Source organism: Plecotus auritus, assembly GCF_963455305.1.
Source record: "Plecotus auritus genome assembly, chromosome: 6".
Lineage (NCBI taxonomy): Eukaryota > Metazoa > Chordata > Mammalia > Chiroptera > Vespertilionidae > Plecotus > Plecotus auritus.
The window spans coordinates 6,092,286-6,118,207 of record NC_137773.1 but is presented as its reverse complement, the minus strand read 5'-3'; the positions used below and the strand labels follow the sequence as shown (position 1 = coordinate 6,118,207).

Sequence of the window (25,922 nt, the reverse complement as noted above, 5' to 3'; positions counted from 1 at the left end):
ACATGCTCCATGTGAATGACAAGAGAGACGCTCTCAGCAAAGACACAGAAACTACTGGTGAAGAAAGGATATTTGAAAAGGTAAGAGCCAATAACTTCTGAAATTTGGTGACCGAAAGATATAAATTTACAGATTCAAAAAGCTCAGTGGAAGACTTCTTAGCATGATTCATAAGAGGAAAAAAATTGCTAAAACTGGATTTCATCAAAATTAAAATCTACCATTAAGAAAATGAAAAGACCCTGCTTGTAAGAAAATATTTGCAAAATTTATCTAACAAAGGACTTGCATGCAGAATATGTAAAGAACTCTCAAACCTCAATATGAAATCAATAAACCCCTTTAAAAGAGAGAGAAAAGATCTGAACAGAAACTTCACCAATGAATAGATAGGTGGTATAAACAAGCACCGATAAGCCAGCCATTGGGCAAGTAAAAAGAGGCCTATCCACATACCTATGAGAATGGCGAATGCCAAAAAGCAAGACTATCAAGTGCTGACAGGAGGCGAGCAAAGGAACTCTCCCACATTGCTGCCTGGAACGAGCAATGGCATCGCTGCTTTGGAAAATGGCTTAGCAGTTCCTTAGCCAGTAAAACATCACACTTAGCATCTGAGTCAGCAATCGTACTCCTGGGTTTTTACTCCAATGAAGTGAAAACTTATGCTCTCACAAACACTTACATGCATGTTTACGGTGACTTTACTCCTAATTGTGAGAAACGAGACACACAAACGTCCTTCACCAGGTAAATGGATAAGCACACTGTGATACGTCCACAAAGTGGAACACTACCCAGCAATAAAAAGGAATCAACCATTGCTAAGTGCAGCAACACAGATGAAACTCCAGTGCACTATGCTAAGTGGAAGAAGCCACACTCCAAAGGCTACATGCTGTGTAGTCCACTTATAGGCTAGTCTTGAGAAGTCAAAATTACAGGGACAGAAAAACCAATGGTGGCCAGTGCCTAGGGGGAAGAATGGGAAAGTCGAACACAAAGGGGCAGGACAGGGAACTTCTGGGGATGATGACGCTGTTCTGTATCGTGCGTATTGTTGTGGTTACACAATTACTTCTGTCAAAACTCATACAGCTTTACACCAAAACAAGTGCATTTTCCTGTATGTAAGTTATAACTAAAAACAACACCCAACAACCCTGCAGTGTTTTCTTAAATGAGAAAATATGCTATAAACAATGTAAAACAAAATCTGTCAGATCAGCTGCCAAACGTTAAACACAGAAATAATCCAGTTTATCTACTATTGAAAAGCAATCTAAATTGCTCTGTCATTCTTCTGTGTTATCATCGGAGCCTTTCTCAGAAGTCATAAAAGGTAATGACTGCTTTCCAGGCAAATTAGCACACCTGCGCCAGCACACAAAGTCATCAAGAGCCCTGGACTACTGAGGTGTTTTTCCCAGGTGCCCTAATACAGAATACAGAACATACCTGTGCTTAGAGAAGGGTAGGAAGTGAGAGAACCCAGGGGTCTAGTGTGAGTGCAGGAAAATGCTCGGCCTCTGGTTCTTCAGAACCACAGTCAGGAATAAATGAAGAGATTGTCACTTCTAGTGTCTAACGTGTGACCACAATTTTAAGATAATACATACAAAATAGTTATTCACCTTAATAGAATTGTCTCGTAGCCCACTGATAATCTTTTCATCATCGTACTGTAAACAGTAGACACCTTTGCTATTTTCGGAGCGGCACTGAATCCTCTGCAAGTTGTGTCGTCCACACCGCCAGTTAGATTCTATAGTCTGGGGGAGAAAGGAGGCAACATAGGAGTTTTTGTGAATCAACTATTCTATCAGGCTTCAGACTCTGGCATTGCTTCCAGAAACGGCATACCACCGCTACCCCATCTTGGTTTGCGTAACTGTCTGTGGATAGGAATCATGTTCTTTTCCAAGTAAGACATTAGCCCAACAATGTTTTTTCTCAAATGTTCCCTGCCCTTCTGGCAACGATCACAGGATTTCCAATGAGTTTGGGTTGGATTAAAAAAAAAAAGAACAAGGCCTAGACAGAACTCAGAATGTTTCAAGAATGCCATTTGCATCCAAAACATACAAATAAATAGTAACTCATTGGGTCCCTCTCTAATACCGATTAAAATATTTGGCGGAAGACCCCCAACAATATTAAGCTTATATGGAGAAATCTGTGTATCCATCCAAAGCATTGTCTTGATCATTGAGAAAAGATACTGAAAACTACTACAGGCCAACTATTAGAGAAAAAATTTTATGTTATCCATTTTCAATCCTCCACCAGACTGAAGCTCCTTTAAAACAGGAACGGCACATTGCAGCCCTGGCTCTCATCTTTCACCATTCACGCAACACTTACCAATATGCCAGTGTATTCCAGGTACTAGCTGTGCTAGCCCTAGACACTAAATGATCAACAGGAAGCATACTGCTTTCAAGAGAGGCACCGCTCCAGCATCTGGGCACACAGTATCTGGAACTGGGGATACTCCAAACATGTTTATTTGGTTAAATGACCCACGAACTGGCCTTGGAAGGAAATTCTTATTATTTCCCTTTTTTAAACAAGGCAGGAGTTTAATTTGCTTGAGCCTATAAAACTAGTAATGGGATGAGCTGGAAATCACACCCATCCTTCCGGACTCTAAGTCCATGCTTTTCCCACTAAGATTTGCAGCCCTGGCCGGTTTGGCTCAGTGGTTAGAGTGTCAGCCTGCAGACCGAAGGATCGTGGGTTCGATTCCTGATCAAGGACACATACCTCAGTCGCAGGTTCCCCAGGCCCGGCAGGAGTGCATGCAGGAGGCAATCAATCCTGCCGGCAGCATCACCTCTAGTGAGTTTGTAAAGTGTCAGACATAGAGCACATGCCCAAGCCAAACTACTGTGCACCACTTCCGCCACTGCTATCGAGGCAGACAACGGTTCTGTCTGTGTCAGCACGTCTGTAAAAAGGGGTCCAGAATGTAAAGACTTTCTTACCCTGGACGCAGTGCTTGGAATCGTTTAGAGACACGGTGTCTTTTCAGATGTGCCTGAGCCCCTCGGCATGCTAAAGCAGAACAGGAAAATGCTGACTAGGAGGCAGGTGCGCTGGCAACAAGTCTTATTCATGGCCAGTGACTCTCAGCAGTGGGTACCGTGTTCAGGCTACACCCATGGGCTCAGAGCTGCGGCAGAATGCATTACTCCACATGAACCCAAAGTATTCCAGAGATGAATATGTAACGTATATCTACCTCTGTCTGTCTCTGTCTGTCTGTCTCTCTCTCTCTCTTTCTCTCTCACACACATACACACACACACACACTCACACATATACCAGGTGTTATTTTAAAAATTCATATAGCTGTTCTTAGTTCAAAATATACACAATTATTTTTAAAATATTATTGAATCAATAAGTAGCTTTGTTACTCTATATTTCAGTGAATGAAAAGGCACGTTTACCATCACATGGGAGTTTGAAAAAAATTTTTTTGAAGAGGGAGTGGGGGCCCGGCCGGCGTGGCTCCGTGGTTGAGAGTTGACCTATGAACCAGGAGGTCACGGTTCAATTCCCGGTCAAAGGCACATGCCCGGGTTGCGGGCTCGATCCCCAGTAGGGGGCCTGCAGGAGGCAGCTGATCCATGATTCTCTCTCCTCATTGATGTTTCTCTCTCTCTCTCTCTCTCTCTCTCTCCCCCTTCCTCTCTGAAATCAATTAAAAAAATATTTTTTAAAAAAGGAGGGAGTGGGGGGCTCCTCAAACCAAAAAGAACTTCCTGCATGTTATGGTCTCCCTTTGCTCTATACTTTTTCTAAAACTGGGTGACCTGATTATAACCTTTGTACCTAAAGCCACACAACAGAGAGGAGCTGGGGTGAGGCTATGCGGTCAGCCTACGCCTGGACAGAGCACACGCGACAGGGAGGCCGAGCCATGTTCTCTATCTCCGACCCTCAGACAAGAGGCAGACGCCAGGCCTCGCGGAAGCTCACGTTCTAAGTCGAATGCAAGTCAGAAAACGGCTCTGCTGCTCAGTGCTTAGAAAGAGCCTCGTTTTCTAATCCACACATCTGAATTTTAAGAGAAGAAGTCTGCCAAATCATTCTTGATGGATCATTTTAGGAAGCCCCACTCAGAGCTGTTTCCGAAATTATTAGGTTTCTTAATCCGCAAACAAGTGTTTGTTTCAAAATGCCAGGAAAGCGACACGAAAGCAGGCCAGGGAGTGGGACGACCCTGCTGCACGCCGCCCTGGTTCCAATTCCACTTCTCAGGCCCGAGGCCACCCACAGAAGCAGGCAGCACATCCTGCTGACTGTGCCTGCCCAAAATACTGCCTGCCACCGTATTGGACAACCTCAACTCTTACTAGAATGCTTATGAGCCAGGTCTTTTTAGAAAAACTAGACCCTCAGAAACAGACGGCAGCCATTGTGGTAGAAAATACCTAGGTCAATTAGCAGCTTTGGCAAGTGACTTGGGCTGTCTGAGCTGCAGTCTGCTCCTCTGTAAAAAAGGCGAAAATATCTACTTCCCCCAAACTGCTGAGAGGATCAAATGAGATGACACGGGCAGGGGTTTGTCACAGTGCCTACAAATGGCAGCAGCGACCCTCTTCCTCGTGTGCACAGAACACAGGCCAAGAGGAGTAGGCTCTGACCCAAAAAAATCTCCCCACCCAACTGCCAGGATTGGTGGTCTCAATCTAGGCTGCTAGTTAATCCTGATAACCCTGAGCCCCGCCCAACCACACCCAGGAAGGGGGCGCAGCCTTCTAATGCAATTCAACGCCTCCATTTCAGCAGCAGCCATACAGGACACACGCAGGTGCACCTCTTCAATTACAGATACCTGCCATGTCACTTGGACATCATGTGGTGTGGCTACTGTAGAGGAGTATTTCGTGTTTCTGAGAACTTGTAAAATCCCCTTACCCTGTGCAAATTTTCAAAATACTGGGAAAGTAGCCATGATACACAGAGTATACAGCGGCATTTAAATTGGCAATAGAGTGAAAACAGATGTCTGAGTATGGAGGGATAACATTATTTTTAGAAGCCTAAACACAACTGGGTGGGTGGGCAAGTTTCAGCATTCTCTGGTCAGGACAATGTTAATATCAAGTTTGCAAACCACAAAAAAGCTCCCCACTTTCCCCGAATAAAATGCGGTTTATTAAAAGGTGCGACACGACACACCATCATTTCACCAGAGGGCTGTTCCAAGGCGTGCGCTTCAAAGGCCTTCATCCAGCCTGTGCTCTGAGATGCAGGAGACAAATCCCAGTTCAGGACACCAAAATGGGACGACTAAAACAAGGCCAACTAATCCTATCCTACTCATACCCTCTTTCAAGAGACAGCCAAGGACACTGAGCACTCACACAACTGGAGGGAGACGCGTTCACCCTGAGGTCTGTAGGTAGGTAACAGCATACACCTTTCTCCTTCACTGCTTGAGTTCTCCAGTTTGAAATGACAACACGAAGCCCACCTCTCCTACATAACCAGGTAGCAAGTTCTAAAATTTCTCTTAGTCTCAGTTTCCCCCTTATTACAGATGGGGATAGGGACCTTGTAGAAATTAAATGCAATAACCTGCCGAAACCGGTTTGGTTCAGTGGATAGAGCGTCGGCCTGCGGACTGGAGGGTCCCAGGTTCGATTCCGGTCAAGGGCATGTACCTTGGTTGCGGGCACATCCCCAGTGGGAGGTGTGCAGGAGGCAGCTGATCGATGTTTCTCTCTCATCGATGTTTCTAGCTCTCTATCCCTCTCCCTTCCTCTCAGTAAAATGTCAATAAAATATATTTTTAAAAATAAATAAATAAATAAATAAATAAATGCAATAACCTATGTAAGTCTCACAACATAGTTCACAGTACACGGCAAGGGCTCAATCAAAAAAGGTACGTGTGATTATTATATTCTGCTTGTGGGGGTTTCATGTCAACAATATGGGCAAGAGCCAAGCCTGTGAGTCTCTCATTTGTTTGATCCATGGATCACAGACAAAACTCTCTGCCTGTGTGTCCATCCTGAACAGTATTAAACATTCTCCCAAAAGAGAGGTAAAGATCTCTATTTGGATGGGGTTAGTACAGAAAGTTGTATGAAATGCAGAACATATGGTTGATCACAGCTACTCACTACTTTCAGTATTGTCCAGTGTTAAATGCTTGACAAAGGATCTAGCACAAGTATTCTTTTTATTATTATTACTATTCGTGAATACACCAGTATAAAACATTGTCCCTTACACTAAGAGATCTAGCCCACAAAAATCTGGAGGAGACCCTTGTGGCCAACCAGTGGATTTTTCCAAACCACACTTTAAGGACCACTGGGCAGACCACCATGATGGAGGTTTTGTGTCAAATAGGGTTTTCCCCCATAGCTCTATTTTCCCTCACATCTGCCTCCTCTGCTAACTTAAAAATGTTATTTCAGCCCGAGGAAACAGATATGCTAGGTGGTGTCACATACTGTCATGCTACAGAATATTAAGTTCATACTGTCAATTACAATAGTACTCAGGGGGGTGGGGGGTGTAAAATAAAATAATCCATGTCACCAAATCTTCAACCTGATCACAGTTCTTCCAAAACCCCTACTTATCAATGACTGACCTTAAACATCATGCTTCTCATAATAAAGGATTTACTAAATTATTCAAGGAAATTTAGAGCTACTTTGTAAAGAATAATTGGGAGGGGGCACAAAAAGTAATCTAGATCCCAAGATGTTTGAAAAAGCAATGTCTTAGCGTAAGTATCTAAAGGGTAAGAGACAGCCCCTCTCCCTTGAACACACACCAACCTAAGATTCAAGTTAACACTGTCTCAGCTACTAACACTGTAGGGGCAATTTATTCTAAGTTCTGCCAATGGATCAATTAATTCCTAAACACTCTGATTGCCCAGCAGCAGACTGAAATTATTTAAGCCTCCCTAAAAGGTTACTTTATAGCTCATTTTAGGGAGAATACTCAAGACAAGGGTTTGTGCTTCAAATAATGACATTCCAGTCACATTCAGATTTACCACTAACTGAATGATTCCATTAGTTCACATCTGCCTCAAAAAGGGGGTGGGGGGGCCTCCAAAAAAGCACGTTTCTCCGTTAATGAATTTTGGCACAATAACTTTTATGTCTATCACCTGGGGGAGAGGGTTACTTCACGTATAACTTTATGGGTGATACAGCGCTGCCCAGAGGAGGCTCAAGTTTTCTGCCAAGGAGGAAACAGTGAAGTAACCAGGCCCTGCCAAGAACACATGTGAAAGAGTTAATGAGAAATGCCTGTGCGTGTCTTTCCTGGTTCAAGGAAAAGGGCTAAATAATAAAACTGAACCAATTAGAACACATGAACAATATCAAACGCCTCCAGTGGTGCTCGTCAAGTTTACAGAGTTTTACTGGTCTGGTGAAGTCCCACTCACATCCAAATGGTCCAGCAGCACAATTTGCTCCATAAAATTCACTTAATTGTTGCTCACAATCATATTTTGAGTCCTTTTTATGAAAAAATATGGGAAATTTACAGAGGAAACTGAGACTGCGCCCTCTCTAGTTCTCAAGATGTGGTTCAAAACTATAGAACTGCTTGCCGAAAAATCTGGGCCTTGGGTTTTGGAAATTTTAACAAATTAGAATGAAAATCTGACTTTGGATTGTGGTTTTAATGATGGCAGCCCTGCAGAAGCATTTCAGGGCTAAGAAAAATCAGATCTTTTTTATAAGAAGACGTGACATATTCTGAAGAAAGCTACAGATTCTACATTGAGTGTGACACATTTGCTCTAAGAGTTCAACTTAAAAAAAATTACTTGTCCCATGATTTTAGATCAACAGAACACTAACACAACATAAAAAGTTGAGAACAAGACACAGAGAGCCCATAAAAAGAGATAAATCATAAAGTTACCTCTATATCCTGGATAATCTTTGGGTATAATGACCTATAAAATGAATTGGGAGGGCCATCTGTGGGTCTGTTTTTAAACAGGTACTGATCCCTGGCAAATAAAAACAAACAGATGTTACATTTTTGCACAAAAGAGGGTGAATTTTATTTAAACATGGTGCTTACAAAGATATTGTATCATTCAAGTCTTTTGACATGCATTGAGCTTTAACAGTTCAAAAACAGGATTTCTGAGTCTGAATGTGTTAAACACAAGTTTACTTCGATTTACAGCTCTCTAACATGATCCTACACTTTTAGTTTCTGAATACCCAATGCACAATAATCTAGCCTTTCATTCTATAGTTTAACAAAAAAAGTGCTAATGTCGCTTTGTGAAAAACCTAACTTGGTACACACCAAACTTCCTCCCAGAAAGAAAACAGAGCCTTGCCCTAGCTGGTTTGGCTCAGTGGATAGAACGTCAGCCTGCGGACTGAAGGGTCCCAGGTTCCATTCCGGTCAAGGGCATGTACCTTGGTTGCGGGCACATCCCCAGCGGGGGGTGTGCAGGAGGCAGCTGATCAGTGTTTCTCTCTCATCGATGTTTCTAGCTCTCTATCCCTCTCCCTTCCTCTCTGTAAAAAAATCAATAAAATATATATACTTTAAAAAAAAGAAAAAGAAAAAGAAAACACAGCCTTGACCCTCGCTCACATCACTGCCACCCGTCCTGCATCTGTGGCTCTTTCTCTGTGCTCACTAGGCCAGGCTCCTGATGAGTCCTAGGCAACAGAGCTGTGTCTCAGTTAATGAGTTTCCTCTAAGAAACAACAAAAAGAACCGCCTGCTGTGCTTCCCGTTATCTTTCATCTGGAACAATAACCAACAGCAAGATGGCATTATTCCATTTTCTCGTATTTTCTTTTTTCTTATCTATCTCTTGGTAATGGTATCATCACTTAAGAAAAACGGGAAAGGAAAAGCACACATACAAGCTTTGAAAAGCCAAATCACTCAACCAATACAAACTTCCTCACAGTTAATAAATACAAAGAAAATGTACATCGCAGAAGGAAAAATTCTAACAGCTTTAACTCCCCCACCCAACCCCTGACCACTCGTCTTTTCGCGCTTGTTTAAAATGGGCCAATGCATTTGGCAAGTCTAACTGCTTTCTTGAGTCATCAAAGTGACCCCAGGTCCAAGACACCTTTTTCCAGGGAACAAGCAACCCCAGTACTCACCACCCTCTTCTTTCGGAAAGTCCCTTCCACAGAGGGTCAGTGCGCACCATTCGCTCAATCAGCTTCTTCCACAGCATTCCTTCGGAGATCACGCGCTGCCATTCTTTACAGACCAGCTCTGCCGCACACAGAGACCTGGCATCCAGGTAGGAAAGAATGTTTTCTGCTATGTGATCTAAGCCTTGCTCTACAAAACAGAAAAGGCAATGAAGAGATGGGAGGGGAAATGGAAATGGACCACCCTTTCCGTAAAGATGAGAGGACTAAAGAAACCCTGAACCAGATCACACGCTTGAGTAACGTCAGTAGTTCTGCAGATACACGTGTGCACACAAACATACATACTTCTTTTTGGTTCTGACTTTTTTAATATAAAGCAATTCAGGGCAACAGTTACTAGGTGTAAAAGCTGAACCTGGACAATTCTCCACCTGTCAGATAATATGACAAAATACTTGGACATAACTGAAATTTTAAAGTCACTATGGAATGATGACTCTCCGGACTTTACAGGTGAGGCACAGAGAGGTCAAGCACCCAAGGTGTCACCACTACACAGGCGTAGAGCCAAGACCGGAGCTCCGAGCTCTTTCTCCAGCTTGTGTTCCTGCCCCTCTGGTTTATTCTCTTGAAACCTACCATCCTATTAACCACAGTTTATGTGAATCCCTTGGAGCTAAGGAGACAAAAAGGTAAAATGCTGACAGCTGAAGAAGCCTAAAGTCGGTTGAACTTAGATGTATTTTTGTCAATCATTTCTTCATCTCCTTCTGGTGGAGGTAAAATTCTCAAAGGAGCCACATGTCTACAAATTGTAGAATCTTAAAGAGGTTTACCCCATACAGTGCAAGGGTCCTCTTAAAGACAACCAAGCAGAGTGGGTGTTCCACCCCAGAACTGCATGATGGGCAAATGTAGTCAGTCTTTACCGCAAGTTGGTGGGCGACCATGTTAAATGGGTCAGAACCAAGGACAGCACCCAGAAGTCTACCTATTTCCCTCCAGGCTGTCCTTGGCCCAGTTGTTAAACTCTCACAAGGCACCCACACTGAGACACTAGAACCTCCTGGATGGACTACTGTCTAGTCCACATCTCTCTATTTAGTCTTCAGGAATATTTGGAGAAACTCTGCCCCATGACGACACTACCACCTCTACATCATGTTTCTTTCTGCACTATTAGTCTGGTAAAACCTTATCCAAAAGGGAAATAAGTGACTTTGGTATGGTTACCCTGTGTTCCCTTGCTGATGCATACCACATAAAGTGGGGACTGCATTTTTTGTTTACAAGTTGGCACTAGCTGTTTTGTGTCCCTTTTTAACATATATATCAACTAGAGGCTAGGTGCACAAGATTCATGCACTTGGGGGGGGGGGGGAGGGAGTCCCTCAGCCCAGCCTGCACCCTCTCATAGTCCCGGACCCCTCGGGGGATGTCCACCTGCCGGCTTAGGGATCAGGCCTAAGCCGGCAGTCAGACATCCCTCTCGCAGTCTGGGACCCCTTACTCCTTACCACCTGCCTGCAGCGGAGGCGGGAGAGGCTCCCACCACCACCACTGCACTCACCAGCCATGAGCCCGGCTTCTGGCTGAGCGGTGCTCCCACTGTGGGAGCACACTGGCCACCAGGGGGCAGCTCCTGCATTGAGCATCTGCACCCTGGTGGTCAGTGCACATCATAGCGACCAGTCGTTCTGCCATTCGGTTGATTTGCATATTACGCTTTTATTATATAGGATACCAAGTTCATTTCAGAAATATTATAAACATTTAAATCTCTAAATCCCACCTCTCAGAGACAACAGCTTTTAACATGCTTACACAAACCTAAAGTCTTCTCAGGTGCTAATGAACATTTGATAATCCATTTAAGAATTCTGCTAGAGTATAACTGCAAATTTATCCGTCCATAGCCCCCAAATACACCTTCTCCAGTTCTTAAAGCCAGGCACTCTGCACACCAATCACTTCGGAGTACAACCATGCAGGATTACCAGACACAGCTGACAAGCTGGAAGGGGCATGGCTCTGCCCAGGCGCTCTCCCGTGGTTCTCACTGTCCTACAATTCTGAGAGCCAACTCCAGGCTCTGCCACTCTCCTGACGAGCAATGACATATCTTCGGTCGGCTTGTTTACAGGAGCCCGTGTTTCCTAAATATCTTCCTAGCTTTCTTGGACTACAATTTTTCTATCCTTTCTGGTTTCAAACCCACTATTCTTAGTGGGGAAGAAAAAGATAAGTGAAAATATGCTGTATTTTTACTACACAATCTATCCCAAGGAGACAGACAGTCCCTTCATTCTTCATACTGATGCTTCAAATACTTGTTTGTTTTAACTCTCCCAGATTACTTAACCATTGTGGACAATTTTACATTAGTCAGGGTTTTTGCCTTCTTGATACCATTCTCAAAGGTTCTGGCTACCTGTTTTGTGATTGTGTCCCTTTTTTCCCCCATCTTTCTGACCACATCTATAATAATAAAAGGGTAATATGCTAATTAGATTGGACGTCCTTCCGGATAAAGCTGAGGCCGAGTGAAGCCCAGGTCCCGGGTGCCTGCCGGCAGTGGCCGAAGTGAACCCAGGTCCTGGGTCCCAGGTGCCGGAGGGAAGCCGGTGCCGGCCGCCGGGGGAAGGAAGGCCTACTCCTGCATGAATTTTCGTGCATCGGGCCTCTAGTTTGTTTACAATCAGGGCCATAAATCCATGGGTAATCACATGGGCTTCTCCCTGTGCCTCTTCACTTCTAGGACTGAAAAAGTATTTGCCAGAATCTCTTAGCCAGCTTTAACCATGTTTTCTTTTAGAATCTTCACCCATGGGCTAATAAACTTCGGTTGGGAAGGCTAATAAGAGGTTACTAAGGAGCCAGGTACAGAACAGGTACTCAATAAGGGTCAGATTGTTATCCTTCTCTCGTCCCCAAGTCCCCAAAGGCTTATGAGGCTGATATTGTTGGTCAAGGAAGCTAAGCAGTGTCCCCTTCTTTGTTATTTTCTGAGAGAAAGTATTACACATCCCCTCCAGCGAAGTGCTAAGCCCCCTCTAATATCCTGGGGCCCCCCAGCAGCCATGCAGACCCTGTCACTTTCTGGTTCCAAGTCTATTCAGGTGAGTGAGGCGGCCCGTTTGCCTGGCTAAAACATGCCTGGTGGTGTTAAACTAAGCATTCTCTGATACGCTGTCTGCCTCTCCTGTACCCTATCTTGCTGAGACTGCCCATCTCCCACCACCACCCCCTTTCCGAGGCAACAACACATTTGAGCCCCAGAAAGTAAGGCCAGAGCGCTGCGCTCACAAAGCTGAAGAAGTGCTGCTGTGGCTAATTATAGGCACCAGATGAAGGTCTGGAAAAATTTCAACAATAAATTAAAACAATTAAAAGGCACAAATTTCAAAGCTCAATACATAAATAACGCTGTATCAAAATGAAACTCAAATGTGTAATGTCAGTTCAATGCCCTTGACTACAGCCAGTTCTAACACAGCTGCTTAGATCATACAATTACAGAAACTTTTATTATTTTAGAAACGCATTTCAAAGAACAGCTGCAAAGAAGCTTGGTCCCCACCCACCCCTGCTGCCCCTTCCCAATCACAGTTCTTCATCCTTGTAAAATCTGAAGTTGCAAACCCAAACAAAAACAACAATGCAACTACTAACAGCAGTCCGTCACTGGGAGGCTTTAACCTGGAATATAGTGACCTAAGGACCCAGGCAGAAATGAAGAGAAATTATGCTCAGGTCACAAAGTCCAACATTCTGTTGTTTCAACGAAGTGCCACACACACCCACCTGTATGATGTCAGGATGAATCAATACAGAAATTAGTGGGTGAGTAATTAAAACTTCCTGGCAATAAATCTTATTACCGGAGAAGCAGGTGTTTCCTGTCTCTCTGGACTTTTTCTATTTTTTTCAAGCTGCCATCCTCAGAATACCCACCAGATGCCAGGCATATTATATACATTCTTTCATCTTCACAATATCCCATAAAGTATTATTGTTATTATTATTATTACTAGAGGCCTGGTGCATGATCAGGGCAGGGGAGGGACCGCGGGAGGACTCCAGGGCATGTCCAGCCCATCTCGCCCAGTCCCGATTGCCGGACCCCAGCAGCAAGCTAACCTACAGGTCTGAGCGTCTGCCCCCTGGTGGCCAGTGTGCGTCATAGCGAATGACTGGTCGGACACTTAGCATATTAGGCTTTTACTATACAGGAGGATTATTCCCACACAGATAAGGAAACTGAGGTTCTGACAAGGGGGCTCACACACCTATTAAGTGATTCTCAAGCCAATGACCACAGCTGTTTCACTGGGTTGGGCTGGGGCTCTGGCCCTGCATCCAGCCCAAAGCCTTAGCTTCCCTCTGGTTCTTCCACGTCCCCCGAGACCTTTTATCTAGTCTCTGTCCCACTTCCAGTCCACACTGACTTATCATCCTTACTTGGGGATAGAACAAATGAACAAACCACAGCCAAGAAGTGAAATGTTTCAAAAGTGAAATGTTTCAAAAGTCTTAATTGCTTAGACACCTCACCAAGGGGATCACCAATGCTTATCATCCTTTAAGTACAATCTGCCTCTACTTCAAACGGTAAAATTCCCCTTTAACAACAGTTCTTACAAACCACAAACTTAGCCTGCAGAAATTGACATTGCAGACTAAACATTTACCATGATTTTTAGAAAAGCATATCATAATTATCACTTTTTCCACTGAACCAAAAGGAGCCAGAGACCACAAACATTTTTCCATTTTCTCTATACTAACAGGTATGCTATTCACAGAGCATCAAAAAGTTAAAATGATAGACAATTTTTACAGAATTCTGACAACCAAAAGAAGTCTTAAGTTGACTGTCAATGTCAGCAGAGTGAAAATTAAAACTCAAAATCATCTACAGTAAAAGTTAAACACCAAAGCAGAATAATGATAAGTTGCTCCACACATTATTAAATCCAAGTATGAACATACACGTGGACCTGTTTCTCCCCCAATGCTCTTAAGTTTGGGTCTGTGTTAAGGAACTAATGCCAGGTTTAATTCAAGTCTACTAGACACTAACTAACACAATCTACTGGGCCAGCTTGTCCCCAGCTATTAGAGTCCTACATATGATATATACTGACATATGTATATATGTTCAGATCAAATCCTGTTAAAACGAAAACAAATAGTATTTTAACAAAAATATTTCCATGTCCTAGCCAATGGTCCATTCATTTCATGTAATATTCAATACCACAAAATTCCACTTTAACAGAAATATGGACAATACCTTAAAATTCGCTGTAATGAAAACTAGATCGTGTGCAATTATACTAACCGTAGTTATATACATAACACATGTTCATCTGTTCTGTCTCTTCTCCAAGGCTGTACACTCCTCAAGGAAAGGAGCGGCCTCGGAACTATACTCTACAAGTCAGGAGAACAACAGTGCCACCTCGTGGATAGTCTGTAAACATGTTTGAGAAGTAAATTACAGGGGAAAAGAAAATAAGACCCAACCAGTAGAAAGCAAACGAAAAATAATCAATAAACAGATGTGCTTAAGAAAACTGGAGGCATAGCTTCATTTAGCTGAAAGCACTTCTGAAGAATAAGCACAATCAGCAACTTTAGAGTCACCCTGACTTTTCTTGCTGTGAGCAGCAGCCGGAGGCAGCAGGAAGGCCTGGACGACGGGGTTCTGAGATCTGGCACTGCCTACTCAAATTCCCTCCATCTCATGCAATTCACGGCTTACACCTTTTTCTTTCTCTCCCATGATTAACAATACGTATTACTGAATTGTGTTGTATTCTATACTTTAGGCCAATTTAAGGAAGTTTCCCAAGTAATCTCAGCTGTAAATTATTTCAGCCTTTGCACTAACTTTGGGACCAACCTGCACCAACACCTGCACACTCACCACAATGACCAAGATGTAAGTAAGATCCTGGGCATTTCACCCATTTTCTCTGATCCTTGGCGTCCTAGTCCACACAATGAGAAAGGGGACCAAGTGATGGCTAGGATTCCTTTCTACTATTATTACAATTCTAGAAAGAGAGGGATCCTATTTTGCTTTTCAGAAATACTAATGAAAGAAATGGGGCAAACAGTGCTATATTTCAGCATAAAAACAACAGAGTCAAAATTCTCTAAGCTCACTCCCCTTACCCTTAACACGCCCAGTGTACCAGCTTTGGGAGAGGGATTAGAAGTCAGACGCTGGCCTGCCAACGTGCAGCCCAGGTGTCCGGTCTGAGACCTGAGCCCAGGTCCTGTTTGCTGGGACAGTGCCTGGAACACGGGGTCCGGACGCACTGCACACCACAGACAGGCTAAGCGAGGAGCCGCTCCGTGAGGGGCCATCCGCAAGCTCTGACAGGCAGAAGTGGTGGCAATGGCACTGGTTGACCCTGGCTGTTTCTAGGCCTGCCTTGGCATGGCAGCTGTAACTTCCAGACTACAATGACCATGGCAGAGGAAAACGCTCTGGCCAGCATTCTCTTCGGGAGTGAAATATTTCTGTCTTACCTAGCCAGACATGAATTTTAAAATGAAGATGAAGATGATGAAGAAGAGAGAAAGAGATGGAGAGAGAAAAAGAAATACAAATGAATGAATGAGAAACAGAAAATCAAAGGGGGATAAAGAGGCAGAGAGCGATTTTCAGAGCATTGAAACTGTTTTGTATGATGCTATGATGGTAGATACATGTCAGTAAACATTTATCAAAACCCACCCAATTAAAACACCAAGAGTAAACCCTAACGTAAAGTCTGGACTGTGGGTGACAATGATGTGCTAGTGTAGGTCCCTGTATTGTAGCAAATGTACGACTATGGGTTGGGATGCTGACAGTGGTGAAGGCTGTGTGTGTGGGGGGGGGGGGGGGCGAGGGGGTGTGTGTGTGAAGATACGAGAACTCTCTGTACCTGAAACTATTCTAAAAAGTCGTCTATTTCTGGAGCCCTCAGTAGACTGAGCTGCAGATGGGGTCAGAACCTCCTGCTTCAGCGAGACTGTGTTTTTCCAGGATCACCTCCATGAACAGGGAGACCGGGTCTCTACCCTGAAGAAGTCTGATCCATAGGACAACAGACCTACTCGGCCCACCCTGCTCAGTTCTCCCCAGACGACAAATACTCTCAACACCAAATCACCATCAAGAAACATTTCAAGGTGCTGATGACCCAGCAACCGCGCCCCGTACTGTGAAGGTCCCTTAAAATTTCCTGTCTCTCCTGCCACCTGTGACCCCTCTGAGACTTTCCGAAACCAAGCTTTTCAGTCTGTGAGCCTTGAAGCCTTCTTCCCACCCTTGCTCTTTGGAATCGGTGTCATTACCTTTCATCTTGCTTCTGTGAAGCAATCATGGCAGCGCCCCCCTTAAAGGGAACAAGTTTAGGTCTGCTTTTCATATTTTGACTGCCACGTTATTAAAATGATTTGAAAGAGCTCTTATTAAAAAAACAAACAAAAGTGGTCTATTTCTAAAAAATTCAAAGTAAACTTAACCGGAAGAGTGGGGGTGGGGAGCGAGCATGCAAGCAAGCAGGGAATCGAGGGAGGATGCAGAAATAAGTTTTGAGAAATGTAATGAAGACATGCTATCAGTTTTCCCAATAGGTTTTTGCCATTCCCTAAGTGTTACTTTATTCATTTCTTTTTAATACTCACCCGAGGACATGCTTTTATTGATTTTAGAGAGAGGAAAAGGAAGGGAAGGGGGGAAAGGGGAGAGAGAGAGAGAGAGAGAGAGAGAGAGAGAGAGAGAGAGAGAGAGAAACACCAATGTGAGAGAGAAACATCCATCAGCTGTCTCACGCCTGGGATCGAACCTGCAACCTGAGTATGTGAGTACGTGCCCTGACTGGGAATGAAATCCAAGACCTTTCTGCGTCCTAGACAATGTTCAAACCAACTGAGCCACACTGGCCAGGGCCCTAAGTGTCACTTTAGATACCAATGAACATCCTAAACTTCCCAAACACAAAGAATATAAGACAAATTGTTCCTTTAAAAAAATTAGTTATAAAGACAAAATGAAGATTATATATAGACTACATCAAAATAAATATCACAGCATTAATCATTAAACAAGTTCAATGAAACACGATGTTGACCATGACCCACACCATTCATCACAGAAACTGCCTTCATTGCCTAGAGACGCTAAATCTGAACTGGTCTCCAAAACACCATACAGGAGCTCACAGTGGGTCTCAGAGGCTGCCTCGCACTGTCCCCCTTCACCCTCTCACAGGCACCTTGGCAGAGCTGCCCAGGGCACCCTTCCACTGCCCAGCTTTCGGGGAGACAGGCAGAGTTACCTGGTAATGCAGTAATGAAGTCCCGCTGCAACATGGGCTTCAGGTACGAGTTAATATGTCCATGCTGGTAATGACACATTCGGGAAATAAGGTGCTCCACGAATTCCACTTGATCTGATTCAGACCACTGGTCAAAATATTTAATACACAAGTCTTTTTCTTTTTGATAGTTTCCTTCCGATGGCCTCTTTCTGGAGACGATCACAGACGATGTTCCATTACTTATCTATTTTAGAAATACACACAAAAGCGTAATTAGTTTGACAAGGAAAAGAAATCTAATTGGTATTTCATTAGAAACATTTTTCACTCGGGGTATTTAATCTTAAAATGCCAGTTTTACCCTAAAGCCACTCAATCCTTTATTAATTCATTCAGGAAATAATTAAAACTGTATTCAGAGCCCATATCCTCTAATGAGTCTCAAAGGTAAAGGCCAAAGTTACAGCTACTGCTAAAGCTTAATGGCGTCTTAAATCATCATTTTCTAATGCTTATTCCCAAACCATGCTGTTATCAGATAACTAATGTTAGAGATGACCATTTTAGGAAAACTGCTCAACTTGGCGAAGTGGCAACTGATTGACTATTAATAGTATTACTTCCTCAAAGCTGAAAGTTAACGCTTGATTGGTCTATGCCAAAGGTTCCTGCACTTGGGCGTTCATCCGAATAACAAAGGGCTTGTTAGCATGCAGAGACGTTCTGACTCCAGGTCTGGAGTGGAGCCCAAGCATCTGCATTGCTAACAAGCTCCCAGTGATGCTGACGCCGAGGACCACACTTTGAAAACCACTGGTCTATCCAACGAAGACGCATGAAACAACGGCATCTAATAAGCTTCATTTTATTTAATTTTTATTGTTCAAAGTATTACATATGTCCCCTTTCCCCGCCCCCCCATTAACCCCCTCCAGCCCCCCACCCCACCCCGCCTTCACTACCCTATTGTCTGTGTCCATGGGTTATGCCTATATGCATACAAAGTTAAAAAGCTTTGTTCTACCAAACAGTTTGGATCTCCATATTGTTGCCAGGCCTAAAAACTGCTGGCAAAACTGAGACTTTCACTCCCTTCTTTTGTTCACCTACTCAGAAGGTGGCCCAAGGTAAACCATGGAGGCCTGAAAGGTTCTTTGCCTTATATAATTATATAGTAGGTTTATGGATATCCCATACTCCTATACTAACTGCATTTCTCATCAAATCTACACAGTCCTAGTATAAAACCAGTATTTTTAAAAATGTATTTTTATTGATTTCAGAGAAGAAGGGAGAGGGAAAGAGAGAGAGAAACATCAATGATGGCTGCCTCCTGCATGCCCCCTACTGGGGATGGAGCCTGCAAACCAGGCATGTGCCCTTGACCAGAACTGAACCCTTCAGTCCGCAGGCCGACGCTCTATCCACTGAGCCAAACCAGCCAGGGTGAAAAACAAGTGTTTTTTAAAAATTGAAATTAAATACAATGCATCCGGACAATAGCAAAAAAAAATCTAAATCCTTAGAAAGAAGCCACAACTGCTACTGACCTATGAGGCTCAGTAACTTCCCTATTTAAAAACAAAGTAACCTCAACGCTTCTATCAAACATTGGCCAAGCTATCTGCCCATCACTCCTCTGATGGCCGCCTTCATATGTAATACCAGAAGGAATAACATATGAGAACCTTGAAAACGGAAGAGCTGCATTACAAACACCCATCATGCCATTAGGAGCTTCTCTCAGAAGTCTTTCATAGAAAGAAGCAAGAGCTTTTGTTACAATTTGTCCCCTAAAAGAAAGTCGACTGATCCCATTCCAGAAAGACATCCTTTGTAAATTTCCAAAGGAGTCTCTGGCCTTCCTTGATAAAAATCTTAGAAACCTTTCCTGTAATAAGAAAGTTCTTATGTCCACATTCAGAGGTATGAAGTCGGAAGGCATTTATCTCCCATCTCATTTATCTTAACCACCTCCTCATCTAGGAATGCTTTTCCCTTGCAAACTGGGTGAGGGACAGCTCACTGACACCAGGCACCACCAGAGGGCAGCATTAAACAGCAGTTTTCCATGTTCCTAGTAAGACGTTCAGAACAAAAAAATCAACACTCAAAAACGATCAAATGAAGTGAAAATTCTTTCATACCCGTTATCTCATTTGATAAGCAAACGGGTTATTATTTCATTTACAGAAAGCCTCCCAACCATCTACCCTCCCTAGCATTGGCATACCATTAACTAGTTGACTAAAAGACAGATAAACGAAAAACTGAAAGCCATTGTTAACACTGAATTGCAAAATCAATAATAAGTGAAGATAATCCTGTTGCAGACACAGATGTGGAGGAGGAAACAGAAGGCAGTCTGCACACAGTTCCCCAAACAGCGGCTAGACTCCTAACCGCCCGCGGGGCCCAGAAAGAGCTTCCTGGCATTGTTTTATGTTGCTTCATTTCATCTTAAATGTGTTGGGGATACTTCACTCTTCCTAACTAATCTACCCTTTTGTTTCAAATCAAATGAACCTAGAGAATTTTGTAAACATTATTCTCTTCAGATTTAGACTTGTTGTGCCTTTGTGCCCTCAGGCAGGGAAAAATGATTTGTACCATAACGACTGATGAAATCATCAAATCATGAAACTTTACATGCCCCGCCCCTTTTACCCCACTACAAAATGGGATTGGGAGGAAAAATGGCAAACTACGATAGAGCCAGGAGAGAAGGAATCTGAATTTAAAAGGAAAGGGCAAACCAAAAAGAAATGAGGAAGAAGGATGGGACTAGGGCAGCCTTGGGCAAACTACGGCCCGCGGGCCGAATCCGGCCCGTTCGGCTGTTCTATCCGGCCCGCGGAGCCGAAAGAGCGGAGGGTTCTCTTGCTCTCCCCTCCGCTCCTTTACTTTGAATTTATATTAGTTCACACAAACACTCCATCCATGCTTTTGTTCCGGCCCTCCGGTCCAGTTTAAGAACCCATTGTGGCCCTCAAGTCAAAAAGTTTGCCCACCCCTGGACTAGGGAGAAACAGGCATCACTGCCTATACATTGGTGTGTGGTATGGTGCCATTCTGGTGACAAAAAATACCACCACTGTCCACCTTTGACTTAGACAGTGGGCATAGAACATTTTAGGCTACAGTCACTTCAGAATCTTTGTGAAAATTCCAAAATCTTTACTATTCATAATGACACTTCCCTAAGGATCAGAAGATAAATTAGGGTGAGTTCTGAAACTAGTAAAATTACACGCAAAAAACACAAAACTGCTTGGCTCTTGTTTTCATGAGGTCCTGAGCTGAGGGGGCATCTTGTCTAAGAGTACGTCAACTGCTCTCTCATCTGTGCGCAGTCATTCCTACCTGCCAAAGAGTATTTTTCTTGGGGGACTCATCTTCATTCTGATCCTCCATAACTGAAGTGTTCTAAGGGGGAAAAACAGAGTATTTGAATTATGCCAGGTTTTGCAAATCCTAAATAACTACACCGAAATATAATTTTGAAAACCCAAACTAGAGTGTACCAACACACACCCGAGCTGGTGTGGCTTGGGGCTAATGTGCTATTTGGGGCCAAGGGGGCTGCGCTCATCTTTCCTCAATCAATGCAGAGTGAAGTCTTACTTAGATGAAGGAGGGCCCGCGGAGAAGACAGGCTGACTTATGGCGGTGGCCTGAAGCTCCCCCTCCATCATCACTGTTATTCTTTACTGGTGGCTAGAAGCCCCAGAGGCCCGCTAAGTTCCTAATGGCTGCACAAAACGTTCCCTAGAATGTCTGCTATTCACTAACCCACCCCAACATGAGCAATTAGAACTGACAAAGCCCTGGAGCTGCTCCCCCAGCCCCAGCCTTCCTCTCTCCTCCCCTGATGGCCTTTTTCTGGAATGGCTTTGCAATCTTCCCTAGCAAGCAGGGTGGGTGCCCCAACCTTCTCCCTGAAGGGAGGATGCAGTGAGCCATAACAATCTGGCTTGCCTTGGGAATGCATTAGCTTTTGATTTTGTATTTACTGCGCAAAGAGGCACTGCGTAATTATTCTTTCTGGTGACCTAGTCGCTCAATAGATGCCCATTAACTGGAGATTATCCATGACCGGATTTTCCTTTTGAAGCTCCTATCTAATAGCTAAATGGAAACTTAATGAGATGGGGAAATGGGAGAGTTGTGCTCAGAAAGGAGTAATAACTCATTTATAGGTGCAACCCTCTAAGATCCCTTTCAAAACCTAAAATTAGAAGATTGGGGTATAGCATTTAAACTACAATATCTGTACCATAGTATTATTCAAAAGGATCCTGTAGATCTGTTTAAGTTATCAATATTTACAGGATCCTGTTTACTACTGCCTTTCGGGGAGAGGCCTATAGCTGAGATTTTCCCTCTGTGTTCAAGGTGTACAATGTGTGGACCCATGCAGTATTTCCAAACATGCCCAGCGCAAGGAATGGCAGAGTCAGCACGGAAAACTGGTGCTCTGCTCTGCAGGCCACACAGCTGGTTCTGAGCAGGAATGGAGTTCAAGATCAAGGGAAGGCCAAAGGCTTTGAAAACCAGAGAGAAGGTAGATCTGGTCACTCACTCCGTGTGTGTGTGTGTGTGTGTGTATATGTGTGTGTGTGTGGTCACTCACTCTGTGTGTGTGTGTGTGTGTGTGAGAGAGAGAGAGAGAGAGAGAGAGAGAGAGAGAGAGAGAGAGAAAGGGGAGGGGGGGATCCTGAGCAAGTTGTGTTAGCCATGGACAAACACCAGAGTTGTTGTGGGGCTGAGGCTACCCAGCACAGAGCTGCTATGTTGAACAGGTATTAAATCTGGTCATGCCCTGCTCTGAAGATGCTACTTTCCCCCAAGTGGTACCTTCTAATGCTTTTCTAACCTCACACTTGGATGGAATGGCTCCCTCCAGGTGGCTGTCAATAGAGAAAACCCACTACTTCCTCAATAAGTACTTACTAGTATAAGCCCAAAGCACCAAGGTCTGCCGTGGGGGAGGGGGCAGGAGAGCAGGGCTCCATACGTGAAACCAACCATGAGCTAGTGAGGAAGGCAGTGTGTCCACGTGTCCAAAACGGGTCTAGAGCGGTGGCGGCAAGAAATGATCCTGACTGAGAAGGAGGTGGAGACTAGGGTAACAGACGTAGTATTTCTCTCTCCATGTAATTTTCCTTTTACTGCTAGCCTGAAGGGTCCAGAGATTAATGAAGCTGGCAGGTTTCATTATGGAAATGAAGAAAGAGGGACAGTGACTCAGTACATCAGCTCCTCAGTCTGACTGGTTGTTACAATGCCATCCTTGCAATGTCACAATGTCCTGGGTTCTAAGAGAGTGGCCTGAAGAAAGAATGGCTAGACACATGAGGAGTTGAGCATGTGAAGTGGAAGAAGTGTGAGAAGGTCCTGCCCCCCTGTCGCCAGGCACCCCAAGAAATGTACAAGATATATGTATACACGTATAATGTTTTCAACTAAAAACTTCTGAAATAGGAGCCTGAATAAGCCAGAGCAATTCTCACCTAAGCCACCTTAATAATTTCCTCAGGGGGAAAACAAAGAAAGTCAGAAGTCCCTATGACTACACAAGAAACAACTGTTTTTGCCGTGAGAAAATTTAGTTCTTCCTCTCATTCATTCCAAAACAGATTAATGGTTTTTATTTATATAGTGGAGAAGGAAACAACCCCTCTGATAAAAAAACGGCAACTATTTTCGTAAGACTTGATAAAAGTGGATAAATATATACAATTTTTTAAAATCCTCACCCAAGGATATTTTTTCCATTGATTTCTAGAGAGGGGGGGAGGGAGTGAGGAAGGGGGAAGAGAGAGAGAGACATCCATGTGAAAGGCATCGATTGGTTGCCTCCTGCCTGTGCCCTGACCAGGGCTGGGGAACCTGCAACCAAGGTATGGGTCCATAACCAGTAATCGAGCCTAAGACCCTTCGTTCTAGAGGCCAACACTCTGACCACTGAGCAAAACCGGCCAGGGCTAAAGATATACAATGTAATAAAATTGTATTTAATAAAGCCCTGTGGGGGCTGGAAGAGTTCCTTCATCATAACTTCTTTTCAACTTCTCTTACAGAGCCTTCAGGAGAAGATGCCACAGGGAAATGCTGCTCTCAAGTGACACTGATCAGAGCATCATCTCCACACAGAACTCCAGGTGACATAAGAGATGCTCAGACAAAAAAGGGTCTAATTACAATTAAGAAATGCCATGTACTTACGTGCATGCCCCTCTCCCATGCCCCCCAACACACTTCATTAAGATGCTAAATCAGCTCCAGTTAGTTGAACCTAGCTTTCCTGAGTTGTTGGCTATGGACCCTCCTTTTATAATAATACTAGAAGCCCGGTGCACGAAAATTCATGCATTGGGGGGAGGGGAGGGGTCCCTCAGCCCGGCCTGCCCCCTCTCACAGTCTGGGAACCCTCAGGGGCGGGAGGTGACCCGGCGATCAGGGGAAGGCAACACCCCATCACACCTTTGCTGCTGCCACTGCTGGCAGTGCAAGCCTTGGCTGGCCCTGGTTACCTGAGTCTCGGGTGGCCCTGGGAGGCTGGGCAGCCACAATCTGAGGCTTGCCTGCACCTCGGGCCGGCCCTGGGCGGCTGGGGGGCTGAGGGGACTGGGGGACTCCGGAGGCAGGCGCACAGAGTGGCCGGGCCCACGCCTGGCCTTGCCATGTGCCTGCCGCCCCAGCAGGGCTAAGGGGACTGGGCGCTGCCATCTTTGAGGGCGGGGCAGTCAATTAGCACATTTCCTCCTTATTGGCTGTGGGCACCACCATCTGTGCGATGGCATGAGGGTCAATTAGCATATTCCTTCTTTATTAGATAGGATCTCTTAATAATAGCTCAGCATATATTGGCCAACACTGGACTGGGGCAATAGCAGGGCAGAATTCCTTCCTCCTCCCACTTCACAGGACAAATACTTCTGGAAAACAAAAGAAAAGCCCACTTTTGGTAAATAAAATATATACCTTTTCTATCCCCATCATCTTTCCCAAATTGCTATTTGAGGTTGTGGGAATAAGGAGAAGTGGCAAAAATAAAAAATTCCCTTGGAGAAGCCACACTTTTTAAAATCACTTTGGCATTTACTCCTTACAGGTATAACTGGCAAAAGGTCACAGGTCAAGAGTGAGGTAAGAGAAAACAATAAAGTTTCCATGCAAAAAAGAAGATGGGTTTCCTACATCCGAATTCTCATATGGAGCCGTGAGGTAAGCCAATCTGAGAGCTGACATCCTCTTTAAGTCTCCAACACTTCTGGGAAAGGAAAGTTCTTGGAAAAACCAACCTGGCTTATTCACTTCCTACCCATCTCATCATCATCTCTTTCCTCCTGCATCTCTACCAAGAAGCATCACGTGTAAATAAAAATGCAGACCTTCTTACTCTGACACTACTACTGACGAAAGGTACAGTCTAGGAAGAAGCAGCTAGACTCTAAGGCAGATCAACCTTAGTACTACTGACACTGGCACCAGATCATTCTTTGTTGTGTGGGGGCTCTCATATGCACTATAGGATGTTTAGCAGCATCCCTGGCTTCTACCTACAAGAAGCTACTCACCCTGCCCCCACCCTAATGGTGACAACCAGAAATGTCTCCAGTTGACAAATGTCAGGGGAGGGGTGGGAGGGGTGGTGGAACTTGCCCCCCTTCCCTTGAGAGCCACTGTTCTAAGGGTATCAGCTCCTTAACTTGCCTCCTTGGGAAGATACACTAAATCTCCACCATCTCAGGCTGGCCTTTCTCTCTCTCCAGGCTTCTCTGGCCTGTGACAGTATGCAGTTTCTTCAAATACAGTCTGATCTCACCATGGCCAAGCAATGCACAGAGTACACAGATATCTAAATTCTGAGTTAAAGTCCTGCTTGCCATTAAATTCATATTTAATGAAATCCAGAGCTTTCATTAGATTCTCAAAGGTGTTCCAAATGCAATAAGATAGCAAAGCATCTCTTTGACCAGATAGCGGACCTGAGTGGATAGAGCCTGGGCATGTCTGCTGCTGTTTTTTAAGTTCCCCAGGAAATCTAGGTGTATCTATTTTAAAATCACTACTATGGCCAGATGATGTGGTCCATGTAGTGGCATCATCCTAAGTAAGGAATCTGCACTGGTACCATAACAACAGATTCCATCCAATGCATGATACTTAAGAACTACCAAATCCCACGAGAACTAATGCCTGCTCCTTCTCTTACAGAGCCTTCAGAAGATGCCAATGGGAAATGCTGCTCTCAAGCTACACTGATCGTTTCCAAAGGAATTCCAGGTGACACAGAAATGTTCAGAGGAAAAAGGGTCCCAGGGTCTAATTAAGTTTGACAAATGCTGTGTGCTGGGTGAGTGCTCTCCCCACCCCTGACCAAGCCCCACCCCCACCCCATTTATAATATACTTCTCACTAAGACAGCAAGGGCTCTGTAACATCT

At 44.2% G+C, this 25,922-nt stretch overlaps 1 protein-coding gene across 8 annotated transcripts in view; it reads right to left on the bottom strand.

Moving 5' to 3' along the window:
• Positions 1 to 25,922, bottom strand: part of FBXW11 (F-box and WD repeat domain containing 11) — a 105,300-nt gene that overhangs the window by 17,872 nt on the left and 61,506 nt on the right. For 4 of the 8 annotated variants that reach the window (XM_080676980.1, XM_080676982.1, XM_080676983.1 and 1 more), the window contains 5 exons: positions 20,834 to 20,896; positions 17,489 to 17,714; positions 9,147 to 9,333; positions 7,921 to 8,011; positions 1,635 to 1,772 (listed from right to left, as the gene is read on the bottom strand). In XM_080676980.1, the coding sequence (XP_080533106.1) occupies positions 1,635 to 1,772; positions 7,921 to 8,011; positions 9,147 to 9,333; positions 17,489 to 17,714; positions 20,834 to 20,896 (705 nt within the window). The remainder of the gene's footprint in view (positions 1 to 1,634; positions 1,773 to 7,920; positions 8,012 to 9,146; positions 9,334 to 17,488; positions 17,715 to 20,833; positions 20,897 to 25,922) is intronic. The other 4 variants (XM_080676985.1, XM_080676987.1, XM_080676981.1 and 1 more) reach the window with 1 other exon arrangement.